Consider the following 25,008-nt stretch of genomic DNA (forward strand, 5'->3'; position numbering starts at 1 on the left):
GCATGATTCAAAGACTAACTAAACAATGATAGTCTTGTGTAGCTTTCAAAATATTTTAATCTCTTTTTTTTAATCTCAGATTCTTCTCATGGTGGAAATAAAATTCTCAATATGCATTTCAATGAGACTCTCTTAACCTGCTTATCTCTTCTGACTGCAGATGCGATAAAATTGATAGAATACCAGTCTTAGATATGACAGTTGGGAGCTGGTATTGTCCCACTGGACATTAGTCAGTAGCCTTTGGTTCCACCCAGGTTTGAAATGCAAGCTATCCATTTTAAAAAGAATAATACAAAAAAAGCTAGAGTGATTGTTTGAAAAAAAAAAAAAGAGGATTTGTGGGAGCACTAGTAATGATATTTAGCTTCATTTGCTTAAAAATATTTTGCAGAACAGGACAGTCAAATAAAGAAACAAAGGAAATGGTAGAGATGCAATTTACTCAAAGTCATATCTATCTATATAGATAGATATATCTTTCAAACCAGTGCTGGGGCCAGGAACAATAGTTGGATTTTACGAGCTGTAACTTACTCCTTGTCTAAACAGTTATTAACGGTGCAGTGCACCCAGTCTAACAAAACACAGCAGAACAAGTCGGGGGAATGTGTGTGGAGAAAAGATAAAAATAAACTTCATCTAACAAGTATAAATGCTTTTAACCTATGAAATAGGACCCAGGTCTGGATATTCCAGCTCCCCAAACTTGGATGAAGATTTGGGTTCTATCCTGTAAAAGCTTTTTATTTGTACTGTTATAAAGACCTGTAATTTGGCAGAGGTTTATCTTGCTTTCTTGTAGTTGAAGAATGACTATCTGGAGGACGAGGAATTAAAAACAGAGGTTTTAAATCTCTTTTTACTACTTGAGTTATGAAGATGGTTTGGTGGGAATTGTGGCCTATAGTAAAGCCTAACAAGATCAGGCTAAGCAGAATTTCTTACAGAATGTAGCTAAGATTGTAAAAGGTCTATTTTTCATCTAATGTAGTGGATGGATGCTCCTGGGTTGATGGTTTTGCTGTTGACTTCAAAGGGCTAACGTGCATGAAATAATTTTTACTCAAGTATTATTATTCCAGCCTATCTCAGGTTTTAAATAAAACACGGGAATTACAACACTCGTGCCACCCTCCTAGAGGAGAAGAGATCACTCCAAGAGAAATCAGGATTGCACCACTCTTATTTGTCTTGCAATGTATTGCCTTTTCCTATGAGACAGCTAGTTGACGAGCCTGAGAGCGTGGCTGGAGAAAGGGAAGGCGAAACTGTGGATTTGCAAAGAGGGTGACGCCTCCTGTTGCTAGCTGCAGGGAAGAGGGAGGTAACACATTCAGCCCCCAAATATGTTAGATTATCTCGATATGTATCATCTAAACACCTATTCTGCTGATGAAATAGATGCCTTCCCAGATGAACTGCTCCGTTCACAAAGTAATGCTATTGCTGTTGTATATTTATGACAATAGACAGGTAAGCGAGAACCAATTTCCTAGGCGTAGAAGACAAACTAATAAAAAATAAGAATTATGTCCCTGTTTTCATCTGAGTGAGATTCAGATATCACTTACTTCAACAGAAATCTCCAGGGCTTTAATTTATGTGAATATCCTAGATTCAGGATTTAGCTCTCCTTCAGATCGTCCATAGCAGTCATATATTTCTCTTTCAAAAGTGAACAGGAGGAAAAACTCTGTAGTATACCAGCTCTGTCCTCACCTCATTGAGATATCTGTTGTTATAAGGCACAGAACGCGGCCTTTGTCTTACTCTGTCACTTTAATCTGAACAACAAATGAGAAGCCCCACATCCACTTGCAGGGATGATTTAGGCATTATTGGAGCAGATAGCTGTGGAGATGGCACATCCAGCCCAAACTTCATGACCAGGCAGATGGGCAACCTTGCTTGACATGCAGGTGCTTCTGTGGTCTCTTCTAAACTCTTGTTGATGTTTTAAAGTGCTTAAATATCTTAAAATTTTGAGTAGGAGACCAGATCTTCCCGGTCCTAATCTTGTGGTCTTTGACATCGGTTTCAAAAGACTGGTTGTGCAAATAAATGGGAGACGTTTAGACGTCTAGGGCCATATTCTGAAATGGCTGGGCCAGATACCACGCAACCTGTGCAAGTTCTGTCTCTTAAATCTAGTGGTGACCTCCTTGATCAGCCTGGGCTTCCCCCTGAGTCCTGTCCAGCCCTGAGCATACTGTCTTTACCCAGAAAATGAACTATTTCCAATAGTGCTTATTATCAGCACTATAATAAAACATTTCTTTAAAGCTATCCTTATGAGAAAGCGCCTTCATTTTGTATTAAAAGCCGTGAAATGAATAAAGCAAAGTCAGTTTTCACTAGTTGGGTCTTGTAGGAATTTTGCCTACTTTCTCCATTGTTCTTCCACATTATAAGAGGTATTAAATCAAGCTGGTGATGTTTTTTTCCTCCTTCAGCTCCCCTGCTTCCTGCCAGAGCTACTAAAATTATGTATTCTTTACTGCTTTCTAAGGAGATTACTAAGCCAGCTGACCCAAACAGCAGTGGCACCAATTAGACATCATTCAAAATTAATAACCACTATGATGATAACAAATCAAAAGATTGATTCTTCTGATGGGAGAATCATTTTAATTAATTTAATCCTTGTTGAAAGATCAGCTGTGCACAGTCCTGCTCACCAGTGGGGCCCATTTGTCCCTGTCCGTCCCCGTCACCTAAAGCCAGTGAATATGATCAGTAGCCAGCACTTAGGGAACAATAAGAAACAGATTGTACTGTCAGGCTTCATTAAAGATCATCATTAGTATTCCAATTTGGAAACAGTCAATCTATCCTAACCTTTTACCAATTCTTTTCGGCTGCTTTTGTGAAGTTTGGTTCAGCTGCTAAATGTAAAAACGCTGCGCAGGCTTTTTTAAAAAAGCAAGCTGGGTCTGGCTGATGCCTGTCAGGCTGCAGCTTAGGGACAAAGCCCGGGGGAAATCCGTGTTATGCAACCGGGCTCTAAATGATATCATGTGCAGCTGCTTATGATCTCAGTATTTATGGGCAATGAAACTTTCTTAAACTTGAAGCTTAACAATGATGAATGGAAATGAAATTGATATGGCACTTTCTTTCATCCCGCTGTTGAGATTTTTTTGTGGTCCCAAGGGTGTTTTCACGGAGCTAGCTCGCTGACTGGGCTCTCCCGCTCCTCTCCGGTGCAGGCTGCAGAGGGCATTTTGAGCATGTTGATGAGGGAGACGGAATTTGAGATTTGTTTGCAGTTCACTTTATCTTTTCTACTGAGGTCAGATTGCTTTGTTTGTTTGTTCTTGATTCTGGTGGCTGGAAATAGTTATGGACAAATGGATTATAGGATTTTGGGGTATATTTCGTACGGTCATCCCTTTATCTCAGTCATATCCTCTGGCTGCGCAGGAGATGTATCTTGGATCTTAGTTTTCAAAACAGTTTGTCTGCCAGGCAACGATCTCATTATTTTAATATTCTTGACATTTATTTTTTGCTAACCTTTACAGTTGTCCAACCAGCTTCCTGATGATGGTGGGAGGGCGTGGATGCTTCAGGAATGCTCTGCCTGAAATACCAAAAGAAAAAATCCTGTAATTTTGAATAATCTCTTATGGAAGTTCTTTTAAAAAAGAGGCTCTGCATTTGGGTTTTTTCTGACATGTCCCTCTGTATAAGGAGTGATTATACAGAGATTGCAAACGAAAGCAGAATTAGACCAGTGAAACAGGGCAGGAGTGAAAGGTTAGTTTTCACCTTTCTTTTTATAAAAAAAGAACAGCTCTCTCTCCAAATTCAATTAACATTTAAAAATGTTGTTATGATTACTGTAACAGAATGACAAGAAACAAACAAACAAACAAGTATGAATTAATGTAGCCTCTCTGTAAAAGCTCAAATAATTTTCTATAGTTTAGTACTACTTTATTTTCTGAACGTTTTATATGGTTCAGGAACCCTCTTGGGGACAATTATTTGCAAAAACTGGTTGCTCATTGCATCCTCATGAAGATTTCTGCTATTTAATTCCACAAATAACTGAGTCTTTCTACACACAAAAATTGTCACAATAAAAGTAGACACTTCATAATGATGCTCTAGCCCAAAATCTCGTCCTGCCATTTTTAAAGTTTTCCCAAACCAACCCAATAACAGTGAAAACATTATTTTTTTCCCAGTCAGCTGCATTAATATGGAAGAAAAGAAAATCCTTTGGTAGATGACTGCAGCTGAAACCAATGTTCATGAAGATTCTGTGTGAACTTGACCAAATTTCCTTTACTTTTATGCTTGCTATCTGTGAGGGGAAAAAAAAGCTCAGAAGCATCACTATTCTCTCTCAGAAAATATGAAAACTTAATTTGCTGAACAATGCAATACTGAGGTAACCGAATTTCAAATGTTTTGCTGTGTGCTCTTTGCTGTGTGCTTTTTGCTGTGTATAAGTCCTTGTGTCGTTTTTCTCTTTGACAAGATGGCTTTAGTCAAAATTTAAAAGGCATTATAGATTTTATAGGTTAGTACTTGTTAATTGTAATGGTATTGGCTATGTAAGTAGCTACATATGTTACATTAATTAGAAGCATATATTGCAGTGGTGAGTAAAACGTATATTGATAGGAATGCAGATTAAAAAATTCTCGCATCCCACTGAGGAATGTCAGTCTTTCAAACTACTAATATCCTATGGTTCCTTCCTTTTTAAAATTTATTTATAATTTTCCAGTGACTGCTTTGATTATTTGGTTGGCTTTGCACATGACAAACCTGTTACAAAAGGAAAGGCAGAGGGAGCTGCTTCATATTTTTATACCAGTGCAACTGAGTTCCAAAGTATCAGCTCCATAAGTGCTTTGTAGTATTTCTTTTTGACATGCATCTTCTCAATTTCAGGGTTTTTTTTCTTGATTTTGCTGTGATTTTTCTTTTACCACTTGACTTTTAGCCGTTTCTTCCCTTTTTTATGTCACATACACCTTCATTGGTAAGGCATGCCTTCAGAAGGAGGTGTATACACTTTGTTATTACCTTGATATTTTCAAATTGATTTTTTTTAGTGGACCTGGTATTTTTGTGAAGGACTTTATAAGAAAGCGGCCCCAGCGAAAGGCCCTCAGAGCACTGAGATTCCCTTGAATTCAGTGGAAGTTGGTCTCAGATTATGCCCTTGGGTTTACACCAGTCCAAACTGAAGATGCTGCTCATAAGAGCAGTCCCTCCCTCCCTCCCTGCCCTTAGCAGCACCATCCCACCTCTCCTCCTTTGCCAGGACATTTTTAGCCACATGTTGAGACAGTGCAGATACCAACCTGGCTGATCCATTTTTTGCAGGTTTAGTTTTCAGATGAATTATGTTTTCATTCATACAGGAATGTGTTAGGGTGCGGTAGGAAGGTGAAACCAGAAACAGAAGCAGGGTACCTCCTCTTTTGTAGAAACATTTTGGCAGGTGTATTCGGTGTTTGTAAAGGTGATTATTCTACTACTATATCTTCTATTTATTTTTTTTACCTGATTGGAATAACTACTTGAAACTACTAGATTTATTTTTTTATCTGCCTTTAAAGAATCATACTGTTGCTTCATGCTGGGGATGTACCAAGGAGCCAATTAAATGTATTACCTGATCGTGTGATTTCTTGACAACACTTCAGTCTCAATACTTAGTAAGCTGAAATTTGAAATACAGAAAAAGTAAATGTAGAAATATATATTAAGGTAGAATGCAGCTCACTGAAATGTTAGCTAGAAATTCCCATAAAATGACAGTGTAAAATAATGGCCACAGATATCATCAATGATTTCTACAATTTCTGTACATCTCTCTACGAGTATATGTATATTCCCAAGGAACAAAATCACCCATGAAAAGGATCAAACAGAAAAAGACTAGCAAGTGCCACAAACGGATGACCTACAGAATTTAAGGGAAACATTTTCCTGATTAAGAACTATTTCAGCACAAAATCTTCTCTGCTGGTGCGGCTACAACAGATTCTGTGAGATCTTGTGTAATGCCGCCGTATGCTGTGCACGCGAGGTGGTACCGTTGGTAAAATATCCCCCATCTCGCGTAGCCATGTGCTCTAAAGGTTTCTCAGCACTGTGGTATGGGATGGGATCCAGACCTTGAGCGGTGCTGGGGAGGTTTCAAAACCACCCCATTCCTCAGGTTCTGCACCAGGTAAGAGCCTGGTTAGAGTCAGTATCCTGCTAACAACAGACTTTTGTTCATGCTAAATAGTTGACCTTGCCTCAGTGTGCTGGGAAAAAAATGTGCTTAAAAAAACCTAGATTATTGCACCAAGTAGGGCAATCTTTATTGCCCCAAACTACTCATTTACTTCAGTGACTATTTTGTTTGTGTGGTATTCGTCATTTACTTTGCAAAATGCCTTTCCACGAAGGTATCTGGGTGGAAGAAGCACTGTGAAATGAATACACTAAAATAAGCAGAATGTGACAGTGGAAATACATTTTACAGAGGAAATTTGAATGAGCAGGCTGACCGATCAGAAGGGAACAGAACAAATCTGCCAAAAGGGTCACCATGAAAAAATAATCACTAACCTTTTCTTTTTTTTATTAAGCGGTTATTTCCTGCGCCTATTTCACACATTTCAAAACCATGCAGCTACTCTTTCTACCTCAAGTAAAATTTCTAAGATGTATTTAGAGATGTACATGCGCTGGCATCCCGACTTGACTTTTTTGATGCCTTTGAGCCCAGCAGCTTGTTTGTGTGTTCTACAAATAAATGCAACGCACGGAAGCGGTACGCTAGCACTTCCAGAGCGAGCCGGACCAACAAAGCTTGAAGAGAGCATTATGGGGAGAAATCAAAAGCCTTCACTGATGGGAGTAACAAAATCTGTGAAACCAGAGTTTGCCTGTGGAAATTTACCCTCTTTTTCAGTTTAGTTTACAAGTTGCAGTTTTGCCTTTTCGATCAATACCAGGATCTTTTAATCCCCTGTTGAAGATGACATTAAATCGTGGGCAGAACTTTTAGTCTTCACTTCCAGTAAGCAATTAATTCCATTAGCAATGAGGCTTTGCCCCCCCAAAAATTCAGTACACTGACATCCTCTAGCACTTCCTTTTCTTTACAGACTTAAAGTCTCTTGATAGGCTCTGCCTACCCTGTGTTATACAGTTGTTTTTAAGATGTTGAAGAAGACCAAGAGCCATGTAAGAAAGCAACTTGATTTATTTTATTTTAAGCTCAAACTCAGGACAGGGTCCCTTGGTTATGGGTGAGAGGCTACTGCCCTAACCCCTGCGTCGATGAGATTGGTATTCAGCATCTTTGTTACACGCTAATACTGACTGCAGTCTGGAAGAAGTTTGAAGAGCTTTATCTCGCAGAGCTGTTACTCGGTGCCTTTGGAAAGATCAAATTCAGACACACTTGGTCTGCTTTTGAGTTCAGCCCAGGGAGGCCTGAGCGCTTACAAATGGCACAGGACTCCAGAGTGATTACGGGTGATCAGCACCATCCAGGATTTGGTCCCCAGTAGCACTGATAGAGCCACTTCCATACACTTAGGGAATATTTGCCCCCTTCCCTCCCCTTTCGCCCCCCCTTTTCCCCCCTTTTCCCCCTTCCTCCCCTTTTCCCTTCCCCCACTTTTCCCCACTTCCTCCCATTTTCCCTTCCCCCTTTCCTCCCCCTTTTTTCCCTGTTCCCCCCTTCCCCCCCCCCCCCTTTTTTTTTCCTTTGGCAGTATAGATATTGGCTGCACATGCAGAGGTTGAGGAAGATATGTTTATTTTTAAAAGTGTAGCTACAGGTGGGTTGCCAAGTATAATAATGAAGGAAAGAGCAGACACTCTCCTTTAAACAGAATGGAGGCTTCGCTTGGACTTGGGCTGAGCTTGCTTTATGTGGAAGGCCATCTGCTCCACAGATGTTTGAATCCAAATTAGAACTGCACTGCCCTCCTGCGTCCACAGCAGAAAAACCCTGTGTGAAAAGGAAAAAGTTTCGGGAAAAAGATTCCTGGTACAGAGGAAGCATCTGTTTCTGTACCATGAATGTTAAACAAAAAGAACAAAATGATTCCTGTGCCCGGCGACTTAGAAAAGCATATAACCAAATTAATTTTGCCTGCTCGGGGCGGATTCTGCGCTTGGTTTCACCCAAACCATACAGAAAAAGTGGATAGTCCAAACCCTGTGGGGTGTTTTTTTCCAACTATGCATTCATTGCCTAAACATTTTGCAAGTGATGCTCTGCTGTTACAGGCGGCCAGTTCAGGCTCCAGTGAAGCCTTGTGTAAAGACTTTAGGGATCCTGACCGTTTTACAGCTGTTCGGATTCCAAAGCCGTCACTGACAATACAGCCAGTGGTAGAAAGCTCCTACGACAGACGTGAGGTTGCCCCGTTATTTCTTCTCACCCGGGTTCAACAAATCCAGACATTTCTGGAAAGCAGAAAGGAAGGGCTCAGGCTGAAACCTCTGCAAACCAGGACGTACAACACAGAGGTGTCCAGGCAGCCTTCACGTAACCACTGCTGGCGCTGGCAACGACAGCCCACAGGGCTTAGCCAATGCACTCCAGTGGCAGCGGCTATGTCAGGTACCGCGATGTTAAACAGCCCGGGGGCTCATTCGAAGGGCTTGGCAGAGCTGGCCAGGGACATGAAATGTTGGGTAGCAGAGCATGCCCGGGTCACGGCTGGTGGGGCTGGCCTGCCGGGGGTTGCGCCAGCAGCCCCTGCCCCTAGTCCTGCTTGCGGCAGAGCGGGCTCGCAGGATCCTGGAGCAGCGAGAGCTGTGTGCTGTCCTGTCCCCCCGCCTCCGCACCTGCACAGCAGCTCCGTCCACCTGCTAGTTTAGAAATAAAATTGTTCCTGAGCGTGAGAAAAATAAGGTCTAGAACAGACTTTTCATGAAAGGATAGGAATAAGAAGAGCAACTCATTTGGGACTGAGAGGTGGTACACTTTAAAGGCAATATAGTGGCCTGCAAGAATAAGTAGTATGGGAAAACCTATGTGAATATATAGAAAGTCGTTGTTTGTTATGGAGTGCCCTCTGGTGCTGTATACACACCAGGGTTCACCGGAGGGTCACGCACTTTTTCATTGAAGTAGCTGAAGCCCCATATTGAGTAGGGTTCTCCTCCCTCTATTATGTCCGTGTATTTTGGTCATGTCTCTTGAGAACGAGTTGGTTCCTGGAAGGCGAGCACTGCGGCCTCTACCGAACAGAACAGAAATGAAGCACGCAGGCAACGAAAGCGGGAGAGAGGAGACCAAAGGCAGAACTTTCTCCAGTGTGGCCGGTAGGGACAGCTGCTGGGGAGGGCAGATTTGGGATAAAATAGCAAAGCATTAGTTCAACAGAGTTGTACCAGATTTACTGTAATGGTAACATAAAAGTGGTAATTCTCATTTTTTGAAGTTTTTTGAAGACAGAATCTTTCATTGTTTTGCAATCGCAGATTTCTTCTAGGGGACAAAAGCGAAAATAATATTAATAGAAGAATTATTTATTGTCAGATATTTCTAAGCATGGAAGCTGAAAGACAAAATAAGACACTATATTTAAAGCCACCGAGACTCAATTTTAATTTTATTGAATTACTGTATATCCAGATGAATCTGCTCGGGAATGACATTCCCTGTTGACTCAAGTTCTACCCAGGATCTGGGTCTAGATTTGGTCTCAAGCTTCTCTGAGTGTCATGTTATTCAGTTCTGGGCTTTTAAAGTTCAGCAGACAAAAGTTCAGGATACAAATGATATGGCCATTAAAGAAAACAAGTTATATCAACACCCACGGTTAAGAAACAAAAATGCCTGATCAATTAATAGCAAAACCACAGAACTGCTGTCTCCAGTGTGCTCTGAATGTTGCCAAAGAAATGAACCAGTGGTTTGGAGACCTGGAGCAAAGCAGTAAATCTCCTTCCTGCACATGTAACTTGGACAACAGCTGCCGAGCACCTGCCTCGACTTCCAGCTGTACGACTTGGCTACCAGTCAAAGAGCTCCAGTAAACAAGTGGGGTGACCTACATTTTGTACCAGTGTGCGAGCATCACTGAACACGAACGCTGAGTTTGCAGAGGCAGGTGACCCCTAGCACCAAGTGAAACATTAGAGGAATTACTCTAAATTGTGACAATTTGTAATGATTCACAGGGATTATTCCTCTGGGGAAGAACTCTGGAATAACAGCCCGCTCAGCCTGACAGCAAAAATGTTATGCTTACATTAGTCAGTGATTTCTTAGGAGCAGATCAATAAACAGAAGCAAGAGTTGCAGAAGCTCTTACATCTACACCACATTAAGTTCGGCCTTTCAATACTTACAGGGCGCTTATAAGAAAGATGGGGACAGGCTTTTTAGTAGGGCCTGTTGCAATAGGACAAAGGGTGATGATTTTAAACTAAAAGAGGGTAGATTCAGACTAGATATAAGGAAGAAATTTTTTTTATGATGAGGGTGGTAAAACACTGGCACAGGTTGCCCAGAGAGGTGGCAGATGCCCTGTCCCTGGAAACATTCAAGGCCAGGCTGGACGGGGCTCTGAGCAACCTGATCTAGTTGAAGATGTCCCTGCTCACTTCAGGGGGCCTGGACTAGATGACCTTTAAAGGTCCTTTCCAACCCAAACCATTCTATGATTCTAAGTTCAAGAGGTTTATACTCCAGGTCAGATTTAGTCTGGTCCCCTGGATTCACTGTCTGCACCATACTTGGGGGCTGGAGCTGTCCGAGCAAGCAGTTGGTGGTTCAGACCCTCAGTTCTGCTCTTGGAGCATATCTGGTGTGCACCTGGAGTGGAGACTCTGGTTTAGTGTCTTCTGAAAAGAATCTAGTGCGCGTCCACCTAAAGCGGTCTGCAGATCCGAATGACAAATCAGAAATGGGAATCACTTCAAAACCATAACGCTGTTCCCACACAAACCAAAATGCTTTAGTAGATGCAGCCACCGCAGTCTTGACATACAGTCAAGGCTGTCACCCAGCATTAAAATAGGCTAGCCAAAAACAGTACTTGGAAATCTGTATCTTCTGCTTTCCTGAATAAATTAATGAATTTTTTATTTTTCCCATAGAAAATGCTGCATTAAAAGCAAAACATTACAGAACTTTTAAGACAAGTATTCTGAGCACGAATTGAAAAGCTATCTGTCTGTGGTGTATTAAGGTAAATTAAAGAGCGTAGCGTTTTGTGCTGCTCTGGACAGACTCCTTTCAGTACCTGAGCTGGCTTGTACGGACTGCTGCAGTCTGGTGTGTGGGACATAACCAGCTTCACAGTGCAGCAAGAACTCTTTCTGATTTTCAGTCTTTAGCACCTCTTTACAATGATGATGGGTTTCTTACTGTGCTGTCAAAGAAAATCTTTCAGGTTTCATTCCCTGTGTGTTCTTACATGTTCAAATACTCTGTACAGAATGACTAGATGAAAGGTTAAGATATCAACGGCATTTTTTCCCCCATTATTACATAAAAATTATTTTATGAAAAAACAGCAAACTTCAGTTTCAAACAGTGCATGCTATTGCACAATGCAACATCTGCAGATTTACTTATGATTTTTTTAAAAAGAACTACACGTTTGTTGCTGTGCTGAATGGCCAGCTTGAGAATACACCGAAACCTTGAAAAGTTTGACCCAAGATACGTATTGCTTTATCCTAGAATTCAAGAGCAGTAAAGAGTTGTTCAAATCTTAAATCAGCAATCATTTTCTAAAGTTACTGTCATTGACCTTAGAAATACAAGTTTTGGAGAGGAATTGTAAACTACAGTAAGTATTTACTATACTGAGCGAACAAGTATTAGTTTTAATATTGTTTCTTGTTAATTCTTATTGTTAAGAATACAAAACTGAAAAACATTTTTAACATTTTAGGCCCAATTTTACAACTGGCAAAGGCAACAAGGTCATGCACAGTAGCCAAAGAAAGAGGAACAAAAAGTTGCTGCTTTATTCGGCTTGGCAGAAACTTGCATGTTCCGTCTAAAATGTCTGAGATTTAAAGTGTCAACCTTTTTTTGAAAATTATAAGTAGGTTTATTTTTTGTCATTATGTTCCAGTGTTTTGACAAATATTTTTGACAGCATAGGTATTTCTCCTAACAGGAAAAGTTGTTGAAAGAAGAGTTTGAGTTAAGCCCATAAAAGACCTGAGATTATATGAAAGAGCCATTTAGACCAGATACTGAACAGTCAAATTTGGAGCTCTTTTAACATTATGCTTCAAGCAGATACGCTCACATTAATTGTGCCAAGATTGTGTCAACTTTTGGAAGTTAACCGATGTGAAATGTTGCCTCTGAAACTTTACATTTACAGTTTGTTTCACAACTGGTACTTTGTTGTCAAGGCTGATGACATGGGAAATTCGTGTTTTGTTTCAGTAGACATCCCAGAGGATCCTATCAGCTGAAATAACTTTTCCCCTTCTACTTAACACACAATTTGGACACATTAAGTCCCCGCACAGAAAGCATAAGGCGTGTGTTTAGTCCATTTTGGTTTTTAGTTAACTTAGTTCAACCAGAAATTTTACTAGAGTTAACCTTCCTGTACTGAAGAGCAAAGAGCACCCGTTTCAAGATTTGTTTCAGGCGGAGTATGTGCAAGCATTGCCGAGGGAGGAAGTTCTACAGGAACAACGATTCAGCAGGGAGATGCAGAGGATAACCCAGACTTGCAAAGCCAGCTCACCAGGCCTTGAAAGTCAGCGTCTTGTTTCTGGGAGCTTCATACACTCAGCACGTGCCTACCGATACTGCCTGTCTGCCTTGACCTGGTGATTTATGGTACTTCACGTAAGTGAACTATCGTTATGTTACCAGCTATCGTGATCAACATCTCCAGGGCAAAGGCAGGCAGACAGTAGGTGTAAGCTTACTTCCAAGAGGAAGCATGTTTGTAATGCTGTTCCCCTTGTGCCTGACGGAAGATATATCCGTGACCCAACACGCAAACAAAGGGATCATCAGAGTGTACCAGGCATGCCCAAGTGTTTTGTCTGTGACTCGGACGTGAATGGTACATCATTCAATAGTGCAACAGCTAGCTTTGTTAGCATTTTATATATTGTAAATTAAAGAAGCTTACTTCTCTCTGTCTCTCACTCCTAGTCCCCCAGCCCACAGACTAAGCAAGATTTTACCATATTACTTTAAAAGAAAAGGGAAGGCTCAGAAGCTCGCTTATTCTTAAGTCTCAAACTGATGGTAGAAAGCGGAGGAGCTAGGAAATCTGCTGAGGGTTTGGTGGCATAGGTTTCATCATATTTAAACTGCAGAACTTTTGACATTTGTAAATGTCCAGTTAAAGGCAACATTAAAGACAACAGAGCTCTCTTGCTTTTGTGGCTTTGCTTACCAGCTACAATGTCCCATATCAGAGTGGGAGGGTTGGGAGGAGAGAAGAAAATCCATCTGAAATTTAGCAGCTTAAAAAAAACCCCAAACGTTTATAATCAGCTTGAGAGCTCAGTGGATTTGTGAAATCGTTTGGGATTAACAGGCTATTGATTGCTAATAAAACAATATTTAGCTTTGTCTGATGAACAGCAATGGAAAAAGGTGTGGGCACCTTGTCAAACAAGACCCATTGAGGACGGATGATGGGTTAAGTGTGGGGGTCTGAGTGGCAGCGTGGGTGCCTGGTCTTCAAGGAGAACTTGTCAGTTGTTAGTAAGGCTGGTGAAAGGAAGGACGCCAGCGCCTGATGGCTGGGGTAGTATTGATGCAAGTTAGCTGACTAATCAGATTGAAAAAGTCCCATGGTATTTATGTCACTTTAATTTTCATCAAACAATTGGAGACGACAGCACTCTATTAAGAAGAGGTTGATCCAGAACTAAAGCTAAATAAATTAGGGTCTCAGTTTAATCAAATTATCCCTCTACTGGCCTTGGATTAACTGAGGGAGACAGCGTCGGTCTAGGCACTTTTCATTGGCTGATTTATTTATTTTTTTTTTAAAAGAAGCTAGTACAAAGAATGGGAGATTTAACACACATAGCTACTACTCATAATACCTCAAACAAGCACCTTTTAAAGAAGCGGGAATTAATATTTATCAGGAGAATTTGCAGTTTTACTGAAGGATATTTCCATTTTTACGTTAGTTTTGTTCAGTGAAATAAACTCAAAATGAGGCAAAAATCTGTCAACAGAAAAGCTAAACCGAGAGAACTTCTAACAAGCTGGCACAAAAATCGAAACGCTAGCCTAATGCTACTTGATGACTTCTTGTTTGATTCACAATAGACAGTTTCATTTACCTGCTTTAAAAATCGTTTGATTGCACATTTACATTTTGCTCTTGTTTACTTACATTTTTCGTGCAGGGTAAGTCATTCTTTTTCCTCCTTCCTACATTCTTTACACCTCTGGGAGAAGCCCTTGGGGTAGCTAGATCGTCTCTGATAAAATAATTTTCCCAAGCTGTCTGGTATCTTCTCCTGCAAAGCGTTTTCATTAGAGGTTTACAGCAAGAGATAGTAACTATCTTTTCAATACTAGTAACATGAAGAAATCCTGTGTTTATAGAACCTCTACAAAGATTTAACTGAACTGTTGCAATAAATCTTTTGAAACCTTGAACTCCTGAAATATTCCCAATCTGTGTGTTGTCAAAATCATTGTATAAGTCTCTCCAGTTTTCTAGATATAGAAATGAAAGTAAAATAGTACATCCTTTGCTGCAAGCAACTAACCGAATTCATCCCAGTTAGCTATGAAATTTACTTTTGAAAAATGCAGTGTGATGGATACTCCCTTCCATCTTTGTTGGAAAAGTAAAAACGATTTTGCAAGAGAAGCGGTGTCAATGGATGTGATCTTATGCATGGTTCCACTTTTTGATTTTTATCTCTTTCTCTGACTTCTCCTAACTTGCTTTTGTCTGCTCATGATCATCAACACTGTTCCTCATTCTACTGGGGCAGTCACAACTTAGGGAAAGTGGAGCTGAACAAAGAAATACTTGTATTTTTGTTACATCCATCAAAATGGAGAGACAGACCTGGGCTGCGATCTAACGCACGCTAAGGTAAATCTTTTACACTGCGTATGTAATAGACATGAGAAGTATGGCTGTCTTCTGTTGGTCCCTGTTATCCTGTAATGTACAAAATTTCACACTCTTCCTCTACTTGCCTTTTAGTTCTGCTCTTAAAGACATTCTTATCAAGCCCTCGGAAATCTTGGTACTAGGCACTAGATTCCTTAGATAGTTATGAAAACATGTACTAATGCTCTTTTCATTTATGATTTCTAAATTTTTCTTCACCTGTGATATTGCTATTTTGGGCTCAAACAATTTGATCCTTTTTTTACTGGCACACTCCAAGTTGCCACTGTCTTTGGTCTGTTACTCCTCGTGAACACAGACCAGGGCTGGTTCTGGTGGACTTGATGTTCTCAGATGCGCAGCCCCTCACAAGAAGGGCTTTAGTTCAAAGTAACTCATCTAGGTATTTCCATCCAGTTTGCTAAATGCTTAACATCCACTGTTGTAACACAAAATATCTTGTAGATATTTAAAGAACATTATGTCCCCAACAGTTGCTTTTGAGGGTTTGTTTTTAACGCACAGCTCTCCTAGTTCCACTAGTTCGACCTGTTAGCCGATCTGAATGCCACCGAATGCCTGTTCTCACTTGTTTTCTTACTGAGAATGAATACAGATCATATATTTTCATCGTAAAGATGTGGTCTAAGGTAAACACTTCATTTTACTTCATATGGGGATAGGATTTCTTTTGTAGTTTATCCTTACAATCATTTACTCTAAGTCCAGGTGTTTTTTTCCCTGTAGAAACACAGACATTAACAGCCAGAAAAGTCTAAACTACTTCTGGATGCTTCCTCTGTGAACACTGGTTTACCCTTAAGATGCTTACGAGTACTTTTATCTGCATTTACCTTTTGGACATCAACAGTGAAACTAACTGAAGATCTGTGATTTTCTAAGCCTCTAAGTATTTTTGTTTTTTTAACATTATCTGATGGGAGTTATCTCAGTTGGATCCCCGTGGTCTGTAGCACCTGAAATTGCTTGCTTTCTCTCTCAAGCTCAAACCTAACCCTACCCTTCAGGGTGAGCCCCACACAGGGTCCCCTGGGCTTTGCCCAGATGAAAAATATCTCAGCCAGTTATCTTAGTTCAGAATTACATTAAGGGGAATATGGACAACATTTTATGAAACTTTTAAACTGACTGAGGATGGTGACTGGGCACATAAATCCAGATTAGCAATTCTCTTTTCAATATCACTCATTTTTCCTGATGATAGGAATAAAAAATATTTTTGACTACAGCTTGTTCCCTATATATATTAACTGGCACTCAAATTTTCTGATTTATGTTTCATTTAAATCTTTCCAAGCTCTTAATTACTTTAACGGAGTCTAAATTCACCCTTCAACTGAGAGGGTAATAAAGGTGTAAGGAGGTCGCTGGCATTAATGATGTTTTACTTGCAGTGATGCCCCTCTGCAAAATGTGAGGTTTCTATACCTCTTTCTGTTGTACCTGTCATTGCTGCAGCTGCGCTTTTCATTGCTGCGTGCCGTTGGGAAGGGACAGCTTGGTGAGAATCTCCTCGTTGCTACATATCTTAAAGACTTAATGAAAAAGCCACTATCTGCCTTTAGACTGCTGGCTACAAAGAGCTGGCATCACTAATTTAATAAAAAATGCAACCAACTGGGATGGGAGAACTGAGCATGAGAGAGTAGTTGCAATGATATTCCGTGCTTTTGGGAGTGTCACTCTTGGCACTGACATGCAGCAGGCTGGGCTTAGTATCCAAGGAGCGTAGTGTAAAACTTCAGGTGGTTTGGACTTTCTAGATAGAAAATGCTTTTGCAAAATTGTCTTCCGTCTTGAGTTTCATGGTTCTGTGCAATTGTCTGTCCTGTTGGAGACCTTGAGTGGTTAAAATTGAAAAAATATAACTCTGACTACACAACTCACTAAGAAGAAATTTGGTTTCCTAATATTAATTTTTAAACATTTTCTCTCTCTTTTTTCTAATACATTTTACACAGGGTAAAGTCATAGCCATTTAATCATTGTCTGCTCAAAAATGTTTCGTTTCCTACACAATTTCTATTAACATACTTTCTTTGCTTTTGAATAATGACAAGCGCTGTGGTTACAAAAGAGTGACGCAGGTAGAGAATAAAGTTACACGTGCTTGGAAATCCAGATGAAAGAAAGCCCAGAAGCGCGATGGGTGATACCATATTTTGTGTGCGAACACTGTCTAACAGCCTCCCCGGTGTCGTGCTTCCAGATCTAGAAAAAAAGTTTGAAGTGCAGTAAAAAACCTGTAAATATTTGAAGTTTCTTCCCCTTGGCCCGGATTATGAAATAGTAATCCATTACATTGTAAATCTTCCTGTACCATGCAAATCCCTTTACAAGGATTAGGAGATTGCAACAAAGATGATCATATTTCAAGAGGTACCGGTGTAAGTTATACACTTCTGCTGCAGGATTTTGCACAGCCTTCATCCAACATGTTATATCCACTGACCCAAAGGAACAGGTGCTTTACATTTATTGAGAATCTTAATTCAAGCAATAATAAAAAAGAAGATTTGGTTACAAGGCTGTGCGGCACATTCAGTCTGTTGCTCTCCGAGTGGACTCAACAATAGCCGAGGGTGTGCAATGGAGCAAGGACTATGCAATCAGTGACCCCTTGCCCCTTCGGTGGGGGACAATTTCAGTAAAACACAAAGCAGCTGCTGTTTCTGCTTTTGCTGCTATCAGCCCGGGCACTACTTGCAGAGCAGTGGCTGTTAAATCTATTTCTGCGATTAGCTGCTTGAGCAAGAGTAGAGGAGAAGTGTGTTTTATCACTCTGTGTCACTTCTGTTTCTTTCATTAGATCAGAGCCTGCTTTGGGAGAATAAGGTAAAAGCATCTGACTTGCCTACATTTCTTCTGTACATTAAGGGTATGCAGTATTTTTATGCCAGCATTTTGCACTAATTCTAATTCAACGAGTAGTACTGAGTTGCTATGTAAGGAAAAAAAAATCCAAAAGAAGCACTGGTTTACACCACTAAGTAGCGTTTGCAGAATCGGTGTTATCTTGTTATACCTATAGAAGTAATTCTGAATGGATGTGAAATTTAAAAACAAAACAAAAAATGGAATTTGTGAAGGCATCTGATTCAGTAGCTCTTAGATCCTTTTTCAAACATGTCATTCTGGTCTTATCTAAAACCAGTTTTTGTATTTAGATTTTTCACGTCCCTTTGGATTTGCCTATAACTAGGCAAGCCTGATTTGTATAATTAGTACCATACTTAGAAGCCTTCTTTGATAGCTTTGAGAGATAGGAGAGTAAGTGAAAGGGAAAATTAAGCTACATGGGACAAATTTACAAGCATAGATTAGAAATCAGAGATTGTAATCCCAACAAAGTAAATGCAGACTCTCAGGTTTCCTTCTTGAATTCTGCATTTCCCCCCCCCCTTTTGTTTTCTTACTGATCAATTCAAATCTCTGTACTTTTATATTCAGCAAAGACCACTGAATTTGCACTCTAGAAACGACCAAAAACCTGCAATCATGATGATTAATGCTGGTGTTCCCTCTGTTGAGCAACAATTAACTGCCGTGTACTAACCAGCAGTTGGTACCTCCACTTACGCCGAGTGCTACACGTCAAGATTGGGTGCTGTTGCAGATTAAGCCTTTGTAAAATAAATATAATGTATAATAGCTTCTTATGAAAAACAAGATCGGAGACCAAAAGGGAGGAGACTATTGCCATGTCTGCCCTGGCAAGTAGCGTGGTACAGCAAGTGTTGGTGCTGAAAAGCCAGCACCTGGATGCTTCAATGTTTGGGCTAGCTGTAGTTTGGTCCCGTGACCTGGAGTCCTGGAGCAGTCTGGTAGTTTCCTTTGAAAAAGGAGTCTATCTGATGTGGTGCGAGACCCCGCTGCGACGCGGACAAACGCATGGGAAGTGGGGGAGTTTGGCAAATCAGCTCGTAAAGGACACGTTGGATCTCCTGAACCGAAGTGCCAAGGCAGAGGCACCCTAACTTTGCCAACCAACTAGGTGAAGAAAAAAAAGGTTATTTTTAGCCTGCTCACAGATACCTGATTTGATCAAAAAGTACAAGATATTATTTAAAAAATGACTATAACCCTTTGCAAGTCTGGATCGTTTATTAATTTGACATACATAAATCCATACATGATGCCTAAGGAGGTGCAGTTGTCTAACAGCAGTGATGAGCTTTGGGAGATTTCTTAAGTATTTCATATCAGGAAATAGGCTGTACCCTTGTTCAGTTATAAGACACCGTACAAATACCGTATGTAGCCATCTGATTCAGAGCAGTGCTAATAGGATGCACAGCATACGTCTGTTCCTGCAATTACTAGTCATATAAGGTAGTCAGGTTCAAAGAGAAACAGTAATTTCATTATCTTTGGAAATATTTGTAGTAGCATGGGTGTGAATTTATACACTTTGAGGGTACAAATTGGAAAAATTCTAGCTTCCACGTTTCCTCCACCATGTGCTGCTTAGGAGCACCACGTGAAACAGCAGAAAGGCACTGTTTGGTTCTAAAGAGATGTACGTTTCTGTCAGGCACAAAATGATGTGAGAAAATGAAGGAGATATAGTAGCCTACCTAGAATGTCAAATACCATCTTTTTCAGATGATGAGCCTCAAGATTTGTTTTTCTCTATCTTTTTCTTTAGGCCACTTTTAACTTCTGCATTTGAGTGAGACCCTCAGTTCTCGAAGTCTGTTGCTAAACCTTGCTTACAAGCCCGTGTGCATGTGTTATTTCCTTTAACTCTCCCATCACAGCCACGCTCTCTGTAAGAAACAGAAAGCCCTCTGCCAGCCACCTGTCCAGCTCCAAGCAGAAATCATCTCTTATATTTTAGGTTGGCTGAGGGCGTGACCCTTTATCCATCTGCCTGCTTCTCCCTTCTGTGAGGCTCCCAGGCATCCACAGCGGGGGCCGCCTCGGCGAGGGGCGAGCAAGCGGCAGCGGAGCTGACGGGACGTGGAAGCTGCACGCTCGCCCTGCTGCGCGGCTGGGCCCCCACAAGATGGCGCCGCCCCTGGCCCCCCCTTCACGTTTGAAAAATAACGGTCGGGGCCGCGGGCGCCGCCAGGGGGCGCGCTACCCCCTTGGGCCCGCCCCTCCGCGATGACGTCGGCGGGCGGGGCGGGGCGGCCGCCCGGAAGCGGCCGCACGTGGGGCGGCGGCGGGGCCATGGCTGCCCGGGCGGCGGGCGCCGCTCCCGCAGGTGGGTGCCTGGGGGCGCGCCGCCTCCTCCTCTTCCTCTTCCTTCTTCTCTTCCTCTCTCTCCCTCTCTTCCCCCTCTCCCAGTCAGTAACGGTCCCCTGCTGTGGGCTCCACAGGGGCCGGCGGGCCGCCCGCCGAGGAGGAGATGCCCGAGCTGTCCGACGGTGATGAGGCCTGGGAGGAGGAGGAGGAGGAGGAAGGTGCCGCCGCCGAGGGCCTGCGGACCCGCTGTCTCTTCTGCGACAGGTTGTCCCTGCGCTCCCCCCGGCCCGGCCGAGGGGCCTCTTGAGGCCGCGGAGCCCCTTGGAGAGGGGGGGCTGGGGTGCGAGCGCCCAAACGCAGCCTGAGGGAGGCAGCCCCGTCAGAAAAATAGCTAATACGTGGTTTGTAACAGTGCTCTGTGGCTTGTTGATCTTATGTGCGGTCCCTCTGGGGCTAAAAGTCTGATGTACGCTAAACGAGGGAGAAGTAACGCGGAAAGCAGATAATTCCCCTCTCCTCGCCCTGAAACAATATCGAAGCTTTTCTCTTGAACTTTCTCTTGAATTTTCTTTTCCTGTTATCAATAAATAGATGAGGATTTTTATTTTGACGCAGCAGATCTCGCTGGCTAACTCACCTCGTATACGTGTGGTTCTGAGATTTTGGGTTTAATGCTGGCTTTGCTCTCAAAGAGTTTTTGAAAGTTAGTAGGGTTTGTGGAACAATTTTTTTGTGTTTGTTACCTTTTGTTGCAAAATGTTTTGCAAACAGGGTGAAAGCTTCTTTGTGAGGTATGTGAGGAAGTCGGTGCCTGTTCATCCTTTCCTAAAGGCAAAAATGATGTGTTCTGAACACGTTGCCTAGCAGGTCAGAACAGAGCATATAAAACTTACGAGTGTTACAATTTCTAAGCGTGTTAACACTGCATATTTAATAATTCGTTTTTTATAGGTTGTTTAGTTCTGCTGAAGGTGTATTCTCCCACTGCAAAACAGACCATCACTTTAATGTTTGCAATGTAATCAACAAACACGGTAAGTTTTTTTTTCACAACTTGTTATTTCCTTCTGCGTATCAGCATCTTGTTTAAAATAAATCACAAAGATTAGCTTATTTCTAACTGATTTCCTGGTTGCAGCTGAAGATTCCAAGATGGAACAAGATAAGCAATTGTAGAAAAATGCTTATACGTTATCTTTATGCTGGCTGTTTCTTGTATGCTTTATCTACTGGCAAAGCTTTTGGCTAGTAACAAAAGTAAGACTGATCTCTGCTGCCTTGTGCTGAGTCCCTGCTGCCGGCTTGATCGACCTGAGCCAGCCCACTGCGTGCTGGAGTAAGAGCTATTTACCTGATCTGCTGGGAACTCTTCCCTGACTAGTGATACTGTTGTTGAGCTCAGTAGTTTAGCGGAGATAAAGTGGATGTATCTACCAAGAGGTTAAGTAACTGGGCTGCACTGCTGGTGTCTTTTAAGCGGCTGTTTGCAGTCTTGCCTTATGTTCCCTCGGGTGATCGCAGGAAGGTGTACCCTCCAACGTCTCTTTCATTCTTTCCAAGTGAAGTTTAAGGCTGGCTTTCACTTGAAGCTGTCATGTATTTAGGCCTGTGGTGGTGTTTTAGCATGTGTGTTTAGGCTAAGGTGGTGACTGAAGGGAGATAGATACAGGAGGTTGTATGTGAAGGGATGGTGTTGGAAGAGTTAGGTAAGTGCTGAACTACTGAGCCTGAAATCCATATCTTACTGCATATAGAGGAAAACTGGAAAGCAAGGGAAGGGGAACAGTGTTGGAGAAACACTGTTTTAAGAGCGTGCACTAAAAAGGAGAGAGAGATAAGCGGATGGGTACCACACAAAGTGTTTAGAAATCTGCGTGTAAAATTCTAAGATCTGGTCTGTTTCTGTATAAAATCCAAAGGAAAGTATTTTGAGTTTATGCAGTGTACTCGCTGTTCTTGAGGAGAGTACATAGTTGCATTTAAACTATTGTTATTTCTGAGCGAGGCGGTAGCTGTAAATCAATATTGGTGCATGTCCTCGATGAGTAGGATCAATTTATATTTTATAAAGGCGAAAGCTAAAATTACGAACAAAGGAGCACAACAGCCTAAAATATCACCGAGGTAACTAGTAGGAGATAAATGTGGCTGTCCTGATGTCATTACTTTCCAAATGAATGAAATCCCTGTTCATAAGCCACGTTTGCATGTGTTCTGTTCTTAATTTCCAGCAAATGTATTTGTCCTGAGGGTAAGAATTTTCTTCTTTGGTCCTAAAGAGAAGTAAAATATAGATGGCAAACTTAAGATAGGAAGGCTGCCCTAGATAACGATGTACACCCCAAGGGGAAGCTGGCCAATTGAACAAGTAATTAGTATTCATATAATTGTAAAATGTATGTAGGTTTTCTGTAATGTAAGCTCTCCTTTTTTTTTTTTTTTCCCCTTCTTTCTTTTCAGGACTTGATTTTTATGGATACATTAAACTGATAAACTTTGTTAGATTAAAGGTAAGCGTACCACATATTACTTCCATAATCTATGTCTGGAGAATGGGAAACCAAGATGCTGTGTTTTCAATTTGCCTTTTTTTTAAATAACTGTAGGAAATTTTGTGTTATATTTCTAGAAATAAGAAATCATGGGAATTAAAATAGCTTTTCATGGGTTTATTTAGATGTGAAGTTGTTTTCATTTTAAATACATTTAATTCATGGGAGTTCCTAGAAGAGGATGTTCAGAATTGTAAAAAGCCTATGCTATGTAGTATCATGGGGTTTTGTTAATTCATCTTGGCCTTTGACTTTGCTGTCTTGCTCCTGAAATGGATTCACTTCTTGATAACTTAAATTTCTCAGTCCTCACATGCATATTGGTGTAAAAGAATCTTTCTTGGGGATGTGAGCTGGCCGGACACCTAGTGCACTGTTAGTAAGGAAAACACCTGATCCCTCGGGTCACAGAACCCAAAATTAATCTCTGCTAAAATGATACCAGAATCAGGAAAGCTGATGGGAACCTACAGTTTTAAGTTAGGCCTGGGTATATTTTGTGTATACTGTGACTTAAAAGTATGTTCTTTGGTTTTGATTTAGATGTAATACTATCTTACATAATTAAGCCTTTTTTACTTAAGTCTTCAAATCTTAAATCCTCAAATAGTTATTTAAGGCATAACTAGCTATATGGAGTAAAAACGGAAATGGAAAAACTAAAGTCCTGAGTCTGACCTCTCCTTTCCTGACAAAGTATTAACTGGCTGGATACAAACAGGAGAGAATATAGCGTTTCCAAAACATGTCCCTACAGCTCTGTTCATGTAAAAATACTTGGCACAATTATATCTTGGTGTTATTGATAAGCCCTGTTGTAAGCTATGGGTCTGACACAGTCAAACACCTGAGTAAACTTGGTTCCCGATAGCAGTGTAATCCTACAAGTATCCTTCAACGTCTCTATCAAACTGCTGTGCTTTACTGCTTGTACTGAATTCCTTGATCCCGTAGCTTCTTGGGCTTTGGGACCCAGAGTAGCTCATAGGTGTAGTTTTATGCTGTTCTCTGGTCACCATGGTTGTAATGTCGGTGTGCTGAGGTGAGTACTTGTTGTCAGAGCCAGGATGGAAGCCAGAAATTCATTTCTTCACTGTTCTTGCAAGTCATGCTTTAACATAGTATCTTTCTCAGCTTTTGCTACAAAGCTCCTTTAATAATACCCTATTTATTTTAATGGGTGGAAAAACAGATGTTTGCCATATTTTCTTCAATGAAATTGAAGGGCTGATGTTTTCAAAGAAACTTAGCTTACGTGCTCTTCTCCTGTCTAGAAACCAACAGCAGCATATTTGAGTTCACTCAGCAGCCCACTGCCTTGGGAAGGAGAGGAATATTTGAAACCAGAGCTAGAAGATGATCTCCTGCTTCAGTTTGGTAAATAAATATGCTTCGGTATGAGTATACTACGTTGTGGCGTACATGTGGTATTGGTACGGTTCCTGTCATACAAAGCATCATCACTGTTATCCAGTTGACTTAGGTATATGAGAAAGTCCGTGTAATAGCTGAAGTCGTGACATTAAGTTGCGTTCTGAAATTTTTACCACACGATACACGTTGGTTTTTAATGGCTGAGATTTCCATAGTCCTGTTTTATTATCTGCATTCACTTATTGTAGATACGATGTTCATAGCGGAGATGCTGTATGTAGTAATTAAGCAGGTCAAGGAGGCACTCCATCCGAGCTTCACTGGAAGATTTATGAAGCTTTTAAAGCTTCTAAATGCGGGTATTTAAGATCGGATGCATTCATTCAAAAACGTATGCTGTAAGTAAGGAGCAAGTAATTTGCTTTGTTGAAAATGTCTTCATCTTTTATACAGGTTCCATTTTGGACCAACCCAGTGTAAGATACTCCAGGTGCATAGAAGAGTTCTGCTTCTTTAATGGTTCTAGCGATCAGTACAAGCAGCCTTAGTTTCTCTCTCATGACAGTTCATCAGATGGTCTTGAGAGAATTCAGTTTGACTTTTGAACTTATTTTTGCCGCCCACAATCCTCCTACTCTGTTCCTATTTTGCACTTGATTGTACATCTTTTTTTTACCTAAACCATAAAGTACTTAGGGCTTGTGGGTTTTTTCTTCTCCGTACAGTCTGGAATGCAGTTTTGCCCTTTTCTAAGCGAGCCTTGCTGCATGATAGCAGAGATCGTGCATGGTAGA

General features: G+C 41.1%; 1 protein-coding gene across 9 annotated transcripts in view; it reads left to right on the plus strand.

The window, feature by feature from the left end:
• The first annotated feature begins 12,622 nt into the window (after positions 1-12,622).
• The window catches only part of PRMT3 (protein arginine methyltransferase 3), a 74,511-nt gene continuing 62,125 nt past the window's right edge, over positions 12,623-25,008 (plus strand). For 8 of the 9 annotated variants that reach the window (XR_015701206.1, XR_015701211.1, XR_015701212.1 and 5 more), the window contains exons 1-5: positions 20,237-20,307; positions 20,423-20,552; positions 21,240-21,322; positions 22,749-22,798; positions 24,115-24,217. Coding sequence is in view for 5 of the 9 variants with exons in the window: in XM_087743027.1 (XP_087599153.1) it covers positions 20,274-20,307; positions 20,423-20,552; positions 21,240-21,322; positions 22,749-22,798; positions 24,115-24,217 (400 nt within the window). In the remaining 4 variants the exon portion in view is untranslated. Of the gene's footprint in view, positions 12,818-20,236; positions 20,308-20,422; positions 20,553-21,239; positions 21,323-22,748; positions 22,799-24,114; positions 24,218-25,008 lie in introns of those variants that run through there. The other variant, XM_087743048.1, reaches the window with a different exon arrangement.

Source organism: Nipponia nippon, unplaced genomic scaffold (genome assembly GCF_047370975.1).
Source record: "Nipponia nippon isolate SJK-2023a ecotype South Korea unplaced genomic scaffold, ASM4737097v1 scaffold_10, whole genome shotgun sequence".
Classification (NCBI taxonomy): domain Eukaryota; kingdom Metazoa; phylum Chordata; class Aves; order Pelecaniformes; family Threskiornithidae; genus Nipponia; species Nipponia nippon.